Here is an 18,918-nt window from a genome sequence, read left to right on the forward strand (position 1 = left end):
ATCGTGTGCGCCCCATCACTGGAAATCTTTAAGAAAAGACTAGACAATCACCTGCCTGAGATGGTGTAGGTTGTCCTGCTTAAGCGGGGGGCTGGACTAGAAGACCTCCAAGGTCCCTTCCAGCTCTATTCTATTACTATTACTAAAAGGTTGAGTCAATCTACAATAATTAACAACAAATTCCAGTATACTATAAATCATAGATCAAAGTGAAGAATTAACAAAGAATTCTAGGTAACAAAAATTCAATCCTTATTTAGTAAATTAAACAAAATCTTAAGTATTAAAACAGTAAGAGAAACCCAATTTTGGGAGGTAGTATATGGCTGTAGAAAGAACTAAACTATGAATGGTTTTCAAATTAAATTTTGTTTCAGAATTGTTCTGCAAATACAAAGTTGTTTTTACATTGATGCATACTCCCATGTCTTAAAGTGGTATTCTTCTATAGAAAAGATTATAAGCAATTTTCAGTAAAAAGCATGAAGTGTCCTGGCAGTTCTTAGCTGTTAGCAGATTTATATGGAAATATAAGAATTTTTAAAATTTGTTCAATTCTGTCATAAATAATCTTCCAGAATTGTTGAGCATAGTAATATTTCCATCAAATGAAAAAGTAACTGTCAAGAGTCAATTTTTTCTTCTTATTTGGATACTGGAGCTGGCGGTTGACAGTAATTTAAACTGATTATTGCATTTCCAGTATTTTTTTTTAGAAAATTGATTGTCTATTGTAGCAGCCAGTAGTAGAATAATATTCCAATGATAAAATATCTTGTAAGTCTGTTATTCACACTAAATTTAATATTAATATTTCCATTAATATTCCCATTATTGCATATCATCCTGTTTAAATTTTGTACCCATTTATTCATAGTCTTTGACTTGTTCAGTTTCTGAATTATATTCCACTGACAATTTGTCAGTAACCTCCCCAAAAGTTACGAATCTGGCATTACAGGTTTTTCAAATTCAATTTTATCAAAAAATATCTGACCATTCAACCCATTACAGCACAACTGACACAAGCTATGAAAAGGATAGCATTGCCATACATCAAAAACATTTCAGAAACAACAGACTCTTACAACCACACGGCTTCACTGTGGTACACAAACCAACTAAAGAACTCCAAAATATCTTGTTAAAAAAAAAAGACCCATTAGCCACAGAAGAAAAAATAGGAGTCCTGTACAACATACCGTGTAAGGACTGTAACAGCTGCTGTCTAGAACAAACATGCAGAAGTCTAGCAAAGTGCATCCATGCACATTAATTAGTATAAGAAGACATGACGAAAATTCCACAATTTGACAATATATGGACAGACTTGTTGGGAAACTGTGAGCGTCCTAGACCAAGCTAAATGCAAAAACTCTAGGGAATTATTCCTAGATGCTTGGCACTCAGACAGATCAGCCATCAACAGGCACAGAGAGATAAAAAACATTTAAAAGAGACAATAAAAAAGCTAAAAGGGAAACAAGGCCACAACACCACCTTGCCTGCAATCAACACTCAAAACAGCAGGAATCAAATCTTGGATTAACACCAGATAAACAAGCAGTAAACTATACCTTAATCAAGGAACTACCAACGCAGATGAACAGTCAAACAGTAAACAGCAGCCTATCAAAGGAATTACAAAGGAGAAAACAATACCCTCACAGGTTAAGCTCTGTTTACTACATTTACAGTATATAAACAGATATAAATGTTTATAAACAGATGTTTATATAGTATGTAAACACAGAGCAAACCCTACTCCCTTCTAGCACTGAGGTTGTTACCTACCTGGGTGACAAAATGTCTGCAGGAAAACAACCAAGCTCATATTGCACCATGAGTTCCACATTGACCTTTTGCTTTATCAGCTAGCTAAGATGTCAGTCTGCTGAATTCAATGGGGAATTTGGAGGGAGGGCTGGTTTGTAAAGACATGAATCAATAGCCTAGAGCCAGAATATCTTAAGGAATACTATCTCTCTTATGCAACTGGTCAAGTTTTTTTTAGTCTTCAGAGACTCACCAAGTGCCTCCAGTGAAGTGAGGCAAGGGAATATAAGGAATAGGATTTTTTTCTTTAATTGTAAGGCCTGGTTTATGTAATGCTTTCCCCAGGAAAGCACACCTGTTACTCATCCAAAAATGTGTTTTTGATACAAGGCAAAGGTTTTCTTCTCCTCCCTAGCAATTTGGTAATTTTGTACTTCATTTTAAGTGGGTGCTGTATACTAGAATGAGGAATTTTATGAGACTGATGTCTTTGCTGTGAATTTTTAATTATGTTTTCTTGGGTTTTTTTATTTTCTGAACTTTTTAGTGCTTTTTGAGATTTAATAGTTTAAGAAACTTTGTCAGTCCTCCCGAAGATTTCAGTCATTAGATGGATTGCAAGTATTACCAATAGTAAAAATAGAAAAGTACCCCATACTGCTGTCAGACTGATAGTTCTCATTAGCACCACATTCATTTTGAACATTCTATATTTGTGTCATTTGAGGCTCTATTTTTGGCAAGGTACTGTTGCAAGACAAGTCATTTTGTTTCAGAATTAGGACTGCATCGTGTGATTGGTGACATATAAATGAAATGGTAGCTTGAACATTTTAAAATGTACCAGGTTCACATTCTTTAAATAACTCCAGTATGAGAAAGATGTTAATGCTAAAGTACTGCCTTGTGTATGGGATGCAAATTATATGCTGGAGTGTTATATAAAACTGATTCACATGAGTGGGCGAAAATCCTAGGAAAATCTGGAGCTCCAAATTAAAGAGAAACAGAACTCTTCCTCTGTTACAGAATGTTCTGCAGTTAGAATGTGTAAGCACTGTTAATTAAAAGGTGAAGGGGATCCATTGATATTAAATCAAATTTGCTTTTGCTTTATTATTCTTACTTTTGTGTTTGCTTTTGATGTCTCTCTTAAACTGTCCTCAATTGTTAGGACCTCATATCAGAAAACATGGAAAGCTGAGATATAAATGTTTTCAATTAATTACCATGCTGAACAAAATAAAATTCCATTTTTAAAAATGACAGCTTATGATTCATGTGCATTGTAAATGATGGTCCATCTTTTTATGTGTGCTTGTCTAAAGGCTGGATCACCAATTTCTTAGGACAAAATCACGTCCCCTCTTAATTTGTGAAAACTGTATTGTGAATCATAGTTGATGGCAGTTCAGCTTTCATGAAACACAAGTCCTGAATAATCCTTTTCACGTGCATTCAGTTTGTGCAACATAATTTCTTATTTTGCAAAACAGCAGCTGTGTGTTTTCTTGTGCTATATTGCAAGTTGGCTTTTACAAACTTGGGGACTATGTATTTGCTTTAATTATCCTTTCCAAATAAACTATTAAAGTGAATGTGAGTAGTCCAGAAGCTAGAATAATGTGCTGGAATTTGAGAAATGTATTTTCACATCTGTGTCTCCTTAATTGAGCAGAGTTCCTGTAAGTATCTCCATTTATTTTTAATGGTTTGGTAGAGATAAATATGATAAATTACAAAGATGGCCTTTTTTTCACTTTAGAGAGAAACTAAGCTGTGTACATTCAACAAAAAACATGAGCCTCCTTTGGTAATTTAGTGTCTTTAGAAATAGACCTATGCAATTTAGAAACTTTGTCTTTAATGTAAACGCTTGAGGACTTGCATGTATATAAGGGTTAGCATTTGTAGTTTCTTGACCAACAGTTTTGATTTGCTGAAAATATTGGGAATTGCAGTCCCATCACATCTGGATGGCACAAGATCAGAGATCTGGCCTAAGGGAGAGTTAATAAACTCAGTGGTTCTCAGTGCAAAAACCATGTGAGACTTATATTCACTGAAATGTATAAAAACAATGACTATAAAGTAGAATACAGCTGTTTGTCTTTTACATTTGTGCATACTTTCATTACATCTGTATTCCACAAATCAATGTGTTCAACTTGTTACTGTAATATCGTTACTCTTTCTGGAAAATGAAACAATATTTTAGGTATATAATATATCTTGTTGTGGCATGTGACTTCAGTATGAGCCTCCTTTCATTTTTCCCCCCAGGGCTACCATTTAAGAATATAGAGATAAAGGGAGTAAAATACTTTCTCAGAAATTAGTTTCATTGGGAGTTAGTGTGCATAGTGATGAAAATGTAGAGCTAAGAGCTGGGCTTTTGGATTTAAATCAGAAAGAGTCTTTGGAGATTCCAAGGGCCATTTACTGTCTCTGAGCATTATCAATCCCATATAATGGTTGCTATAGAACAGTGATGGCAAACCTTTTAGAGACCGAGTGCCCAAACTGCAACCCAAAACCCACTTATTTATCGCCGGGTGCCAGGTGGGCGTGGCCCACTGGGTGGGTGTAGCTGTGGTGGTCACGGCAGACTGGGTGGGTGTGGTCACCTCAATGTTGCTCATGGGGAGGGATGCCTGTGGGGGCCGGGCAGGGTTGGGGGAGATCCAGGGGGTCTCTGGCAGGTGGGGCGGTGGGCAGGAGGCTCGTCCTGCGGGGTGAGGCGAGGCAAGGCAAGGCAGGGGTGCCATTGTCGCAGGGCAAGGCGAGGCTGGGGGCTGGGGCGGCCGCTGCCTGATACCATTGGTCCCCTGCACGCAGAGGCCAGTGAGCGCATGGGTGCTGGGATGCATCCAGCCATGTGGGACCTTGGCGACTTAGTGGGCAGCTGGTTGAAGAGGGATGGTTGCCATCTCCGGGGAATGGCGCGTGTGCCCACAGAGAGGGCTCTGAGTGCCGCCTCTGGCACGCGTGCCATAGGTTTGCCACCACTGCTATAAAAAGTATTGGCAGAAGGAATACTATGCTTGCTACCTTGAGATGTGGCATGATATGGATCTTAATAATGATAATGGATCTTAATAATGAGATAATGGTGCATGTCAATATTGCAATCTATTTTTTTTTCTTTTAATGACCCTGTAATCCCTTGCATCAGGGTGGAGTCGGGATGAGTGAATGGAGTTGAGCATTTACTGGCTGGAAGCCCTTCCTGACGCCTACATAGAGTTTGCAGCAGATATTTTCTCTTTGCGCCCAGAGAGAGAAATATCTGCCACTACCGAGGATCGAACTCACAGCCTCCTGATTGTGAGGCAAGAGCTCCACCTCTGGGCCAACACGTTGCTCCAATATTACAACCTAATAACATTGTATTAAATATCAAGATATAAAAAATATTGAGACTCTAGAAAGAGTGCAGAGAAGAGCAACAAAGATGATTAGGGCTAAATCATCTAAACATATAAAAGCTAAAATATATAAAGTACGGTTGCAGGAACTGGGCATGTCTAGTTTAATGAAAAGAAAGACTAGCGGTGACATGATAGCAGTGTTCCAATATTTAAGGGGCTGCCACAAGGAAGAGGGAGTCAATCTTCTCCAAAGCACCTGAAGACAGAACAAGAAGCAATGGATGGAAGCTAATCAAGGAGAGAACCAACCTAGAACTAAGGAGAAATTTCCTGACAGTTAGAACAATTAATCAGTGGGACCAGTTGCCTCCAGAAATTGTGGGTGCTCCAACACTGGAGATTTTTAAAAAGAGATTGGACACCCATTTGTCTAAAACGATATAGGGTTTCCTGCTTGAGCACAACCTTGCAAAAAGTCAACAGGGTCAGAGTAATCCTGATATCTGAAGAGAGAATATTCCAGAAGGCAGGAGCTATAGCAGAGAAGGCAAAACTCCTAGTTCTTGCTAGCTGACCTTCCTTCGCTGACGGGACCCACAATATGCACAACCACAAATTGGATGGGTAGAAACAACTGGAAGAAGACAGTCCCTTAAGTAACCTAGCCCCAAACCATCAAGGGCTTTAAAGCTGACAGCCAGCACCTTGAATTGCACTCAGAAACACACTGGCAACCAATGCAGCTCACAAAGCCATGGTGTTACTTGTGAAGAATACCTGACACCCTTTAACTACACATGTTGCCACATTCTGCACCAGCTGAACCTCTGAATGCTCTTCCAGGGAAGCCCCATGTAGAGTGTATTGCAGTACAGATAAGAGCTCACAAAGGCATGAGTAACGGTGAACAAAACCTATTTTGTTTTGTTTTGCAAATAGGTACAACCTGCACACCACCCCAAGGTGTGTAAAGACCCACCTGTCCATGACTGCCACTTTCTTGTGTAGTCTCTGGATGACTTCCAGATTGCCCACGGGGTCTTAGTGAGCCGGTGCAGTGACACTGTATCCAGGATTAGTCGTGGGAAAACCTTATCATCAGGAGACTCAAATACCCAAAGCCATTCCGTTTTTAAATTGTTTGGTTGCAAGCAAACTATTCATCTTTTGTTTTCAGTCTTTTCATCCAGGAGGATAGAAGTATTAGCATTTTAATATATTCTAGTATGCTGAACCTTGATTAATGTTCTCTTTTGGCACATTTGTTTGTTCTAACTGGGTTTATAGCTGGAAATGAAATGCCTCAAATCTGAAATTAGAGTTCTTGATATAGTTGTCACACAGTTGGGACAGATGGTATGCAAATGATCTATTCTCAATTGGGTAACTATCAGTTAAAAGGAAATGACTAATTGAACTTCGAAGACAAGATGTCCTGCTCATAGCAGTCAAAACATATGACAGAATTTATTTTTGAATCTCCATAAAAAAGAAAAAAGAAAAATCTGAAGAACTGTTTCTTTTGCTTCAGCACCATATAACCTTTCTGATTGTGTAGGTAGTTTGCTTTTATTTGATTAATAAAGGAGACACTGGCCAAAATCTTTAATAAAGCTTCAGATGACAGATTATATTATTAATAAAGATAAGGAATTTAAAATGAGGTACAGCCTCTATAAAAACACATATAATAAAAAAATCAGCTCTCGGCTACAGGTAGTCCTCAATTTACAACAGTTCACTTAATGACCGAAGTTACAACGACACTGAAATAGGTGACATGACCATTTTTCAGACTGATGACCATTGCAGCATCCCCATGGTCTCGTGATTTATATTCGGATGTTTGACAACCGACTCACATTTATGACGGTTGCAGTGTCCCGGGGTCATGTGATCACCTTGCGCAACTTTCTGACAAGCAAAGTCAATGGGGAGGCCAGATTCACTTAACAACCGTGTTATTAATTTAACAACTGCAGTGATTCACTTAACAAATGTGGCAAGAAAAGTTGTAAAATGGAGCAAAATTCATTTAACAATTTTTTGATTTAGCAACATACCGTAAATTTTGGGCTCAAGTTGAGGACTTACCTCTATTAAGATACGACAGTAATGGAAACCTTGCTCTAATAAATTGCTAGGTTCTTTTCTTATACGTTATGTTAATATTTACTTCCTGCTTTAAACCTTATAGTTAATTTCTTTATCATCTGAAGGTTCTTCAGTGTTTATCCATGGAATTTGAACCAACCACAGACCTAGAAATTCAGCCTTTTGAAAATTCTCTTTCACTTACACCAGGGGTAGGCAACCTTGGCTCTTTTATGACTCGTGGACTTCAACTCCCAGAATTCCTGAGCCAGCCATGCTGAGGAGAAATGGAGAGGTTTCCATGCTGAGCCATGCTGGCTCAGGAATTCTGGGAGTTGAAGTCCACAAGTCATAAAAGAGCCACGGTTGCCTACCCCTGACTTACACGTATCTATGTCCTTCTTTCAGACATATGTTAGGAAGACTGCCCAAGTAGTACTTCTATACTTCTGTGTTAAAGCCTCCAAGTGTGCCCGTTTTCCCTTTGGCCCCTGACTTTCATTATCCTTGACTACTCGTAGTTGCAAACAGGAACTCCCAGTTTTCTTGTCTAACTTGCCTCCCATCCATCCCTTTGCTTTCATTCTCAGCTATACCACTTACCTTTTCCATTCCGCTACGTTCCACTGCATCATGTTTCTATTTGAGGGCTCTCCCATTTTAAAATTGCATTCTTTCAAGAAAAAACGGTTTTCCTTCTGATTAAATACAGTATTTCAATTATTTTTTTAAAAAAAACTATTTTGGATTGTTGTTTAGTGTAGATCTGTGTTTGATCTTCATAAATGAAAAGCTGTTCCACCTAAACATTATGTAATTTCAGAATTACTTAGTTAAAAGCATTACATATTTAGTCCAACCTTTCTGCATAATCCCTTCAGTTTTATCTCTCAACAATTCAGAGTGAATGGATTCAAGCCTAAACAGAATACTCATTAAAATTCAGAACTAAAGCTTGGCCATCACAGCTTCATATATTAAAAAAAAACGTTAGACGGTACAGAATTTTGAATTAAGTTTTGAAATGTGATCAAGCGGGAGATGCCAATGGAACTCAGTATGTCATGAGGAAATATTCTTCATTTTCAAATAAAAATTGACGTGCAGCTTAGTTAAGGAATGACTTTGGATTTGGGGAGACACAAATCTAAAGCCAGTTTAGGCAAAAAGATTGCTTGCATCAGTCTTTAAGTCTTTGGTAAATCTTTTATTAAGCCATGTTAGAAAGAAATTGCTTCCTGATAATTAATTTGCAATTTAAATAATGCTTTGTTTTGGTTTTTTCCTAATTTGTTTTATTCTTCTCTTAGGTGTATGATTGCAGATGAGGTAAGTGACTCTCCTCTCTCTCTCTCTCCCTTCCCCCCTTTCTCTCTTATTTAAATACGGTACTTGTTTCTTAATTGTTTCAACACAGGATAGTTGAGCATAGTTTTCTTAACATTTATGTACATGTGTCAGGATTTTTTGTGGCTCTGGGTATCAGATTTCTTTGTTGCTTTGGGGCTTTCCTGTCATTTTCTAATTTTCAGCAGGAATGCTAGGAAGCGAAGGGAAGCAGATTTCTCTTTTTTTCCTGAAATTATTTTGAACAGGGCTGTTGGATGGGCAGCCTTATCCCTTTCCTCCTGGTGATCCCTTCCAAGATAAGTGGACTCTTCTTAATATGTGATCTGTTTATTGTAAAAGCCAATAAAAAAATAGAAGATACTTTGTGGGCGGTTTTTTAAACTAAAAAAAGGAAATCTAGAAATTATCTACCGTGTTTCCCCGAAAATAAGACCTACCTTGAAAATAAGCCCTAGCTTGATTTTTGGGGGTGGGCCTAATATAACCCCTACCCCCCAAATAAGCCCTAGTTTTGGGGCGAGGTGCACACCTAAAAATCAAGCTGGAGTTGGGGTGTGGAGCTACCCCAAGTGCCCTGCACCCGCTTACTGTTGCAGCCAGGCCTCCCATGCCCCAACACCTGCCTCGCCTTGCCAGCCCACTTTCTCTGCGGTGGCACGCGACAGCTCGCACAGGCACGCGACAGCTCGCACAGGCACGTCACGCTGGCCTCCATTTCGCCGTCAGAGGCCTTCAGGAAATGCCTCTGCAGCTGAGAACCAAGCTCCAGATTGATGTGCGCAGTGCCCCCTGGCCTGCAGGAGGTGCCGCACATCAATCTGGAGCTTGGTTCTCAGCTGCAAAGGCATTTCCTGAAGGCCCCTGATGGCGAAATGGAGGCCGGGGGCGATGCGAGCGGTGGCGAGTGGCCGCAGAAGAAGAGGTCCGAGTGGATGGGGCTGTTGGTGCTGCCACAGCGAAGTAACACTGTGGAAAAGACATCCTCCGAAAATAAGACCTGGTGTCTCTTTTGTAGGCAATTTTTTTTAAAAAAAATAAGACCAGGTCTTATTTTGGGGAAAACACGGTATATGCGATCTAGATTAATATATGCATTTGTTTCCTTCAAAGAAAGATGCACATACTCTATAAAAGTTGCAGTATTAAAAATACATCTTTAATATCAGTGTTGAAAATGTAGAAGAATGTAATTAAAAATAATATGAAGCATTCTTAGTTTTCTTGAAAGGTAAATCTGGATGCCTTGTAAATACAGAATAATTGGGGGCGGTTGTTGATGATCATTTTTATTATATCAAGAAAATGTAGCAGAATGCTGTGGATGAAGTAGTATATGGTCATTAAGCCATTCTCACAGTAACTTTTGCTGCCCCTCCAGTATTAGTGTTATCTATTCACAACAATGTGAAGTCACAACTGCCAGTTCTTTAGCTGGTGTTGGCCTTCATAGGTGTTGGCATCAAGTTATTCCCAAGAACTTAGGATGCTGTACTATATTGGGGTAGTATATGTGCAGATATAAGCAGTATGGCCTTTTGCAATTGACTGATGGAAATTTTGTCAATGTGCATATTTTCTAAGTACCATCCAACATTTAGTGTATCCATTATTATTACTAAGATATACACCAAAATGTGAAATCACAGTTCCATAAAACAAGGTATAATGGAGGAGAAGTGGCCATTCTGCTAGAATATACTGAACAGGTAGAAACGATGGGAGAAAGTTTCTCAGATGTCCAAATCCTATGTCATACAGAGGTTTACCAATTTAACCAGCATCTTGAATTGCACTCAGAAGCTGACTGACAGTTAACGCAACTCCTGCAACTGGGGTGAGATATGGGCATACCAAAAGGCACATCTGTGCCATTGCATTTTGAACCAGCTGTTGTTTCTGGGTAGTCTTCAAAGGTATTTAGAGTGCTTCACAATAATCCAATCATGAAGTGACCAGGGCATCAGTAACTGTCTGAAGGGCCTCCTGATCAAAGAAAGGGTGTAGCTGATGCAGAAGATAAAACTGTGCAAAGGGCCTTCTATATGCTCTAGTATAATAAGATGGGATGTAGAGTACAGATAGTCCTCAAGTTATGATACTAATTGGAGCTGAAATTTCCATTCCTAAGTGATGCAGTCATAAAGCACAATGCCACATAACCACATACTGTAACTTAATGATGACAATCCCATCAGTCTTTATTGCCATTGTTAATCAAATCCGTCCAGTTGTTAGGCATTCCTACCTTGGTCTCTACCAGTCCTGTGCCTCAATAAGAGTCTGCCTCCTTTTCAACTCCCCCCACCTGACTATCATGCCCCCATATGTGCCCTTTTGCACATCAACACTCCTTGGCACCAAAGATGGGGGCTGAAATAGAAACCTGGCGCCTTTAGATTCAGCTATCTGCCATCACCTCTGGCCCTCTACTTCAGTGCCACCCTCAAGGAGTGCCTCTTCAAGCACACAACCACACCCACCCTGTGCTCTGCAGGCTCTGATTCACCCAGCTGACTTTCGCTATCTTCCTCTTACTGCTGACAAGGTGTGCCCGGTCTGGCACTATGTGAGGCAACTGTATTCTTCCTGAAGCGGCTCATTCCTTCTCCAAATAGTGTGCCCTGTTCTCACAAGCCTTCAGAAAGCTTCTGAGGCCTTCCAAAGCATCACGAGATCAGCCCGTACTATTTGGAGAAGAGTCCAGGTGGCTTTGGCAAAAAGTGCTACTTTTTAGCAGCAGCGCTGGGGCCGAAGTAGAGCCTGGGGCAGAGGGCTGAAGTTGCTGAAGGCCTCAGGTCTCTATTTCAGCCCCAGCACTGCTGACCCCACTGAGGAGAGTCGTTGTTCAGTGGCTAAGTCATGTCTGACACTTTGCGACCCTATGAACCCGATCATGCCAGCCCCCCCCCAATCCTCCACTATCTCCTGGAGTTTGCCTAAATTCATGTTCATTACGTCTATGATACTATCTAACCATCTCATCCTCTGTCTTTTCTTCTTGCCTTCAATCTTTTTCAACATCAGAGTCTTTTCCAAGTAGTCCTCCCTTCTCATTAGGTGGCCAAAGTAGTCAAGGTAGTCCCCGACTTACGGCAGTTCATTTAAAGTTACAACGGTAGTGAAAAAAGTTAGTTATGACTGTTTTTGACACTTATATGACTGTTGCAGCATCCCCATGGTCATGTGATCAAAATTCAGGAACTTGGCAACCGACTCATATTTATGACGGTTGCAGTGTCCTGGGATCTGATAAGCAAAGTCAATGGGGAAGCCAGATTCACTTAACAAGCGGGTCACTAACCTAACAACTGTAGTGATTCACTTAACAACTGTGGCAAGAAAGGTCATAAAATGGGGCAAAATTCACTTAACAAGTGTCTCACTTAGCAACAAAAATTTTGGGCTCAGTTGTGGTCCTAAGGCGAGGACTTCCTTTATTTGAGCTTTCAGCTTCAGTATCTGTCCTTTCAAGGAACAGTCAGGGTTGATTTCCTTCAGCATTGACTGAGCCAATCTCCTTGCAGTCCAAGGGACTCTCAAGACGAGGCTTCTCCAGCATCACAAGAGTGGCAAAAAGGGCAGAGATGGGGCAGAGGGAGATGAAAAGGTGGAGGGAGTTTCTTCCCTCCCTTTATAAGTGTGGGCAGGTTGCCAAGTGCCCAAATGTTGATGATGTAACTGCTGGGGCATCAGAATGGATGTAACTTTGGAGAGCAGCATAAGTACCAAGCAAAGGTCAGCCCCTTTTTCAGAGAGAGATGGTGTGAAAGGACAGACTGCATGTGGAGATTATAAACCTGCCTTCCTTTTCCTCCCTTCTTGGCCTTCCCTCATTGTCAGGATGACTCAGTTGCCTTCAGACAACAGTGTTAGACAGGTGGGGAAGCAGAAGACAGGACAAAATGGCTGCCTGGGAGCTCTATAGCCACAGGTCTTGTGAAGAATAGGCTGAATCAAGAAACCTCAAAGCCCAGGAATAAACGTAACAAGTAAAACTAAAGGATAGATGAGGAGAAAGGCTTCCCCCCACCCTTTCCCCAGATCTGAAATGTAGGAAAAGTTATTCTAGATGTGTCCCTCAGCTAGAGGCAAACTTTGGGAGAGGAGAAGAGCCAAGAAGCCCAGCCAGGAACACACAGCAGGAGACAAAAGACAAAAGTCAAGACTTTGACAGAACAGAAATAGAAAGCAGACGCCAGAATCAGATAGACAGATTGAACTATGTGGAAAAGATATAGCGCTATAGAGAGTAACCATAGAGATATACAGGGTTGTTCTATGATTGAACCACATTTTTTAATTAACACATGGAAGAAAGACTACTTAAATAAGATCACTCTTCCTATTTACTTTTGTGAGCAGCATGCCTTAAGTTTGTGAGCTGCAAAATAACTTCTTGCCTTAACCCCAGTTAACCCCAGTTAAATCATTATTTCTTGGTTTTGCTTTAACTTGGCACCCCATATTTGCTAGACCATGGTTGTCCAAATTTTTGGCTTGCCTGGGCAACACTGAGTGAAGGGGAATTGTCTTGGGCTGCATATGAAATATATAATATGGTTAATGTAGATAAATAACAAACTTCCTTTATTTTTTTTATATTTTTTATTATCTTGTGGGGGCGCATTACAAGCTGCCCAGGGCCATATGTGGGCCACCATGGATATGTCTGTGCTAGATGCTTAACAATGAAGCTAGTCCTTATCAATATGTAACTTTCCTGTATTAATACCTAATACTAAGCAAACCTTGGGGGCAGAGTGGGAAGGAGAGAGGTTAAAGGGCTATAAAACTTGCCCAGTGAAAGCAATCCCCTTATGAGCAGATGCCATGACATTTTCTCCTCACTGATGTTTTGGCTCACCATGACCTATCAAGGAGGAATCTCTCTGATGCTGTAAGAACTGTATTTGAATTGTCTTAATCTATCAATGCCTTAATCATTCTTGATTGGTTATACTGAACTATACAGTTCTATACAGTTCAGTATCACCTGCAAATGTTAAAGCCAGCAATAAGGTCTTAAGACAAAAGATATATAGAGGACACCAATAAACATATAAAGGTAGTTACGATTGTATTGAAAAAAGTGACCAATGCACTTATGACTGTCATCCCCATGGTTACATTGTGATTTGGTTGCTTGGCAACTATTGCACATCTAACGACAGTCACAATGATCTGCAGTCGTGTGATCGCCATTGTGACCTTTGCAACCCGCTTCCAGCAAGCAAAGTCAATTGGGATGCTGGCAAGAGTTTGCAAATCACAGTTCCACGATGTCTTGCTTAAGGACCACGAGTGATTCTCTTAACATGCGCAACTAAGACTGTTGTTGCAGGGAGATTATGTGATATTTTGCTTAGCAACCACTTTGCTTAGCAATGGAATTATGGGTCTGAATTAGAGTTGCTAAGTGAGGACTATCTGTGTATTAGAGATATAGAATAGGAAGATATGAAAATATGGTAAATCTGGACTAAAGACTATAGTCTAGATAACAGCCTTTAGAAAATAATTAAAATAAAATATAATTTTAATTATAAGATACTGGTTTCTGATATAGTTGAAGGCACTTATAATTTCCTCTTTTTTGTAAGTTGTCCTTGTTTTGTAAAATAAAAGTCTCCCCCAGCCATTAAAGGGAGATATAAGAAAATCCAGTTTCCAGTGCTTTGTGTCTTTATTGAATCTGGGCCAGTCTGGTTATTTTTGGTTCAAAAATGCCTTAAACTCAAGATAAAATTCTGAAATCCTTATCTTACTATTAATAATAGTAATGCCTGACCAGAGTATTTTGGACTGCAGTTGCGTTAATAAATTAACAACAATAATGCCATAATTTAGGCCTGGGCAATTCTTGAGGCACCTAAAGTGGCCCACGTTATACCGTTGTTCCGCGAACTGCATTGGTTGCCTGTTTGCTTCTGGGCAAAGTTCAAGGTGTTGGTTATTACTTTAATGCCCGTCATGGCATGGGTCCAGTTATCTGAAGAACTGTCTCACTCCAGTGGGATTGGCCCACCCCACCCTTGCTGGCAGAGAGGGCATACTACATATCCTGTCAGTCAAGGAATTTCGGCTGATGGGGTTCAGGAAAAGAGCCTTTTTTGTCATGGCTCCTGTCCTTTGGACTTCTGCACCCACCCTTTTGACTTTCCGTAAGGGCCTGAAGTTGGCCTGGCTCTGCCAGTTGGCCTGGACCCCAGTATGCCATTCTGAAGGTGGCTGTTGGATTAGGAAAGACTACACCCCTCCCTGTGTACTTTGTGTTCCTCTCCTCCCTATCTTTTAACAGTATTTATTACTGTTGTTATTTTTTGTGTAGTAGTTATAATGATTGTAAGCCACCCAGAGTCTTCACTGGACAAGATGGGCAGCACATAAATTAAATAAATAAATAATTTGTAGAAGAATGGGCATGCTGCTTGCTTAATAATTTTGATGCCTCCAGCTGAATGCACACTTATTTTGTTGATTTTGTTAGCTACACATACTGTTTAAGGAATGGTCCATTTCACTGGAGAAATATTCATGAATATATTCATTATCACCTTTACAATTACACTGATTTAGTTTTAGAGAAATAGTGTGAATGAAGGTGGGAAAAACTCTATTTATAACTGAATATATGTGTGCAGTCTTTTAATTACACACTAGCTTATATTTATTTATTTATAATTTATACATTTATTTATAACCTATATATTTATTGATAACTTGCAGGGGTGTATTCTGAGTGACTGGCAACTGGTTGAGCAACAATAAACAAAGGGTAGAAATGGGTAATTTTTACAATGAAGGGAGATAAGAAGTGTGGCCCTTCAAGGATCTGATTTGGGTTCATTGCTATTTTACTAGTTTGTAAACAATTTAAAGTTAGGCGTATCAAGTGAGGGTGCCAAATTTGCAGATGACACAAAATCATTGAAGCTGGTGAAAACACAATTGTTCAGTATAAAACTCCAAAAGAGTGTCCCAAGCTTAATGACCAGAGTGCTAAGTGACAGATGTCATTTTGGTTATTCACACATACAAGTAGAAAAGGTGATTACTTCACCATTATTTAATACTGATAGGTTTGGTCAGCTACTGTTGCACATGTAACAACCCCTAGTATATCTATATCTAGTTATACCTTTAGATCAGGGGTTCCCAACCAGGGGTGCTCGCACCCCCTGGGGGTGCGAGACGATATTCCAGGGGGTGCAAAAACTTGGGGTTTTCAAAATTATAGTGTATATGAATAATTCGTTGCCGTTATTTTGAACTTTTGCAAGGGGTGCGAGAATATATCAGAAGCGTTCTAGGGGTGCAGAGTATAGAAAAGATTGGGAGATGCTGCTTTAGATGAAGAGCTATCATGAACAATGTATTTTTCTCCTTTCAATTGATTGCATTTTAGATGGGTTTGGGGAAGACTATCCAAGCAATAGCTGTATCATACTATTATAAAAATGAATGGCCTCTGTTAATAGTGGTGCCCTCATCCCTGAGGTACCCTTGGGTTGATGAAATGGAAAAATGGATTCCAGAACTCCGTCCAGAGGATATCATTGTCATACAAAATAAAACTGACATTTGGTGAGTGATATATTAGCAGTGGCATTATTTTTGAAGTGAGTACCAGATGGTTTAATCTCTTTTCTTGTTAGACAGGACATGGTATGTACAATCTCAGCTCTTCAGCAGAAAATGGAAAAAAACGACATTTGTTTTGAAGATTTGGAATTAATAAACTGCTTTCAAATTCTGGAGCACTAATACAAAAACAACATAAGTTGGAAGACAGAATAAGAGCTGTAATATTTTTTTTTCCTTTGCTTATTTTTTGAGGTCCTAATTTGGGTTATATCATACATTTTGCTAATGTGAATATTTTGTCTTGAATTTTTAAAATTGGCCAGTTAGACTATGGCGTGAAATGATCCAAAAAAGCAAGTTGAAAGCATTCCTTGTCAGTAGTGATAGTTATTATATGAGAGGAGGAAGTCAGGAAGGTCTCTTTTGTGTGATTGGTATTAATTATATCTTGCAGTTAAAAAAAACCCTTTTAAATACTTGCTTTCCTTCCTTACTACATAGATCTTCAAAGCCTGGGCAATGCTTTCTCTTAGAGTGCATGCTGTTATAGGTAATGGGTTGAAGGCTCCGGTTTCTACAAACACACAATGAGTTTCTTTGCTTCCCAAATCAGGGTGCTGTATTTTAAATATTTGGATTCTAGCCATCCCTTTGGGACCACCAGCACATGAGAGGAAGCTGATGAAGTACTGTCCTAGACACGGCTGCCCTCTGAGTTTTCCAGTTAACATCAACTCTCATGGCTTCGGCTACCCACATGTAATCTGGAGACTTTACAATCTCACTGGCTAAAATAAGTGTTTTTTTTTACTATTTAAAAATGGCTCTTTATGATGATCACTTGGGTAACTATTTATTCTGTTCATCATAGGATGAAAGGATATAATTTACTAAGTTTTGTTTTAAAGAATTTATTGGGATATTTGAAACAAGATGCTTTTGAACAAACCTCAGTTCATCTCATGCCTTAGTAGCAACCACTCCTAAGCTTAAAGAGATTAATAATATTGGTCATTTAAAAAGCCTTTGAAAAAAGTACTCGTCCCTTCAGATTTTTAATAGCAACTTTGTTCTTTGTACTTGTAAGTTTTCTGAAGCCCTTTGAGTTGATAATCTAATTATGTTTAAATATAAATGAAATTATGCGTGAGGCACACATTCAAGCAATAGGTAGTTATGGATTAATTTAAATATAGTTTAGTCACTATTTTTTTTGTGTTCTTTTCATTTTCTAGGCAAATACCTAAAAGCAAAGTGACTGTCCTAGGTTATGGCCTGTTAACTTCAGATGCTCATGTTTTAACAGAAACGTTACGCAAACAGAAGTTCAAAGTAGTAATAATTGATGAGTCTCATTACATGAAATCCAGGAATGCAACTCGTAGCAAGATTTTGCTGCCTATTGTACAGAATGCTATTCGAGCTGTTCTCCTCACTGGAACACCTGCTTTAGGAAGACCTGAAGAGGTCCTGAAAATCACTTTAAGTTTCAAAACCTATGAAATGCATGCCATGGTGAAACAGTTATGGGTGGGTGAGGATGTGCTTTGGGCCTACAGAGTTCTCCATCCCTTGCATGTTCAAATGCCCTTTCTCACTCTGATTGGTGGTAAACATAGGGTTGTTATTTCAGATGTCTGATTTCTAATAATGGTCTGTTACAATCATAATTACTGTATGTGTCTTGACAACCCAGAATTGATGCATGCTGGAAAGTGATGGGGAAAAAAATTAGGGGAGGGAAGACTGGAGAAGCCTGATTTAATTTGAATTGTGAAAATGAGGTTTGTTTTTTTTTACTAAAATGCAGCTTCAATAAAGCACCTTAGTACTTGCACCGGGTGACATTACTGATGATGTTTGGGAAGGACCGTTGATTTTATCTCAATAATATATCGTGCTGATTAAAGCCCTAATAAGAGAAGGGCTGGACTTAAGCTGGGCTTCATTTAGGATTTCTGACTTAATGGGCATTTTAAAAACATTTATTATTGTATTTCAACAGCTTTTCATGCAACTTGAAGCACTTTGTCCACAGAAATTTGGCACATGGACTGAGTATGCAAAAAATTACTGCAATGCACGTGTCAGGTAATGACTTCTTCACCCTTTTATACATAGATGTATTCATGGTGTACGGTGCTAATTTGGTATAATGGTTAAGGCATAAGACTAGAAACCAGGAGATTTGAATTCTACTCCCACCTTAGACATAAAGCCAATGGAATGAACTTGGGCCAGCACTTTCTCTTAACTTTAAGAAGGAAGCAGTGGCAACCATTTCTGAAAAATCTTGCCAGGGAAACTTCAGCGATTCGTTCAGGCAATCTCTGAGAACCAGACATGAATGGAAGGGGGGGGGGGAATCACAATGTAATCTTGTAGACTGAAGTTAGTTCCAGGATGCAATAATTGAAAGAACAATATTTATTGTACTTTTTTTATAACAGTAAGCATTACTTGTTATCAGAGGTGAGGAAACTGTTGCAAACCTTAGCTAAAGAAGTTTATTTTTATTACTTCAAGATAATAGTAGACAATTTTTAGTTAATTTATTGCATAACTTCATAGTGCAAAATGCCCTTATGTAAGTTTAAACTTTGCAAAACAAAATTTCTCCCTTATCTCTCATAACTCACACAGCATTCATCTTGGATGGGACCTCTGGATCTGTGGTTTGGGGTTTTATTGTGGTAGCAGTGGCTTGGAAACATTATCTCCATGATTATTTCCAAATAGTCCT

The 18,918-nt window shown here is 39.3% G+C and overlaps 1 protein-coding gene across 1 annotated transcript in view; it reads left to right on the top strand.

The window, feature by feature from the left end:
- Positions 1-18,918, top strand: part of ZRANB3 (zinc finger RANBP2-type containing 3) — a 51,719-nt gene that overhangs the window by 1,395 nt on the left and 31,406 nt on the right. Inside the window, exons 3-6 of the mRNA XM_015812441.2 lie at positions 8,552-8,570; positions 15,997-16,175; positions 17,411-17,642; positions 18,181-18,266. Of these exons, the coding sequence (XP_015667927.2) occupies positions 8,552-8,570; positions 15,997-16,175; positions 17,411-17,642; positions 18,181-18,266 (516 nt within the window). The remainder of the gene's footprint in view (positions 1-8,551; positions 8,571-15,996; positions 16,176-17,410; positions 17,643-18,180; positions 18,267-18,918) is intronic.

Source organism: Protobothrops mucrosquamatus, unplaced genomic scaffold (assembly GCF_001527695.2).
Source record: "Protobothrops mucrosquamatus isolate PMUCROS unplaced genomic scaffold, P.Mucros_1.0 scaffold84, whole genome shotgun sequence".
NCBI lineage: Eukaryota > Metazoa > Chordata > Lepidosauria > Squamata > Viperidae > Protobothrops > Protobothrops mucrosquamatus.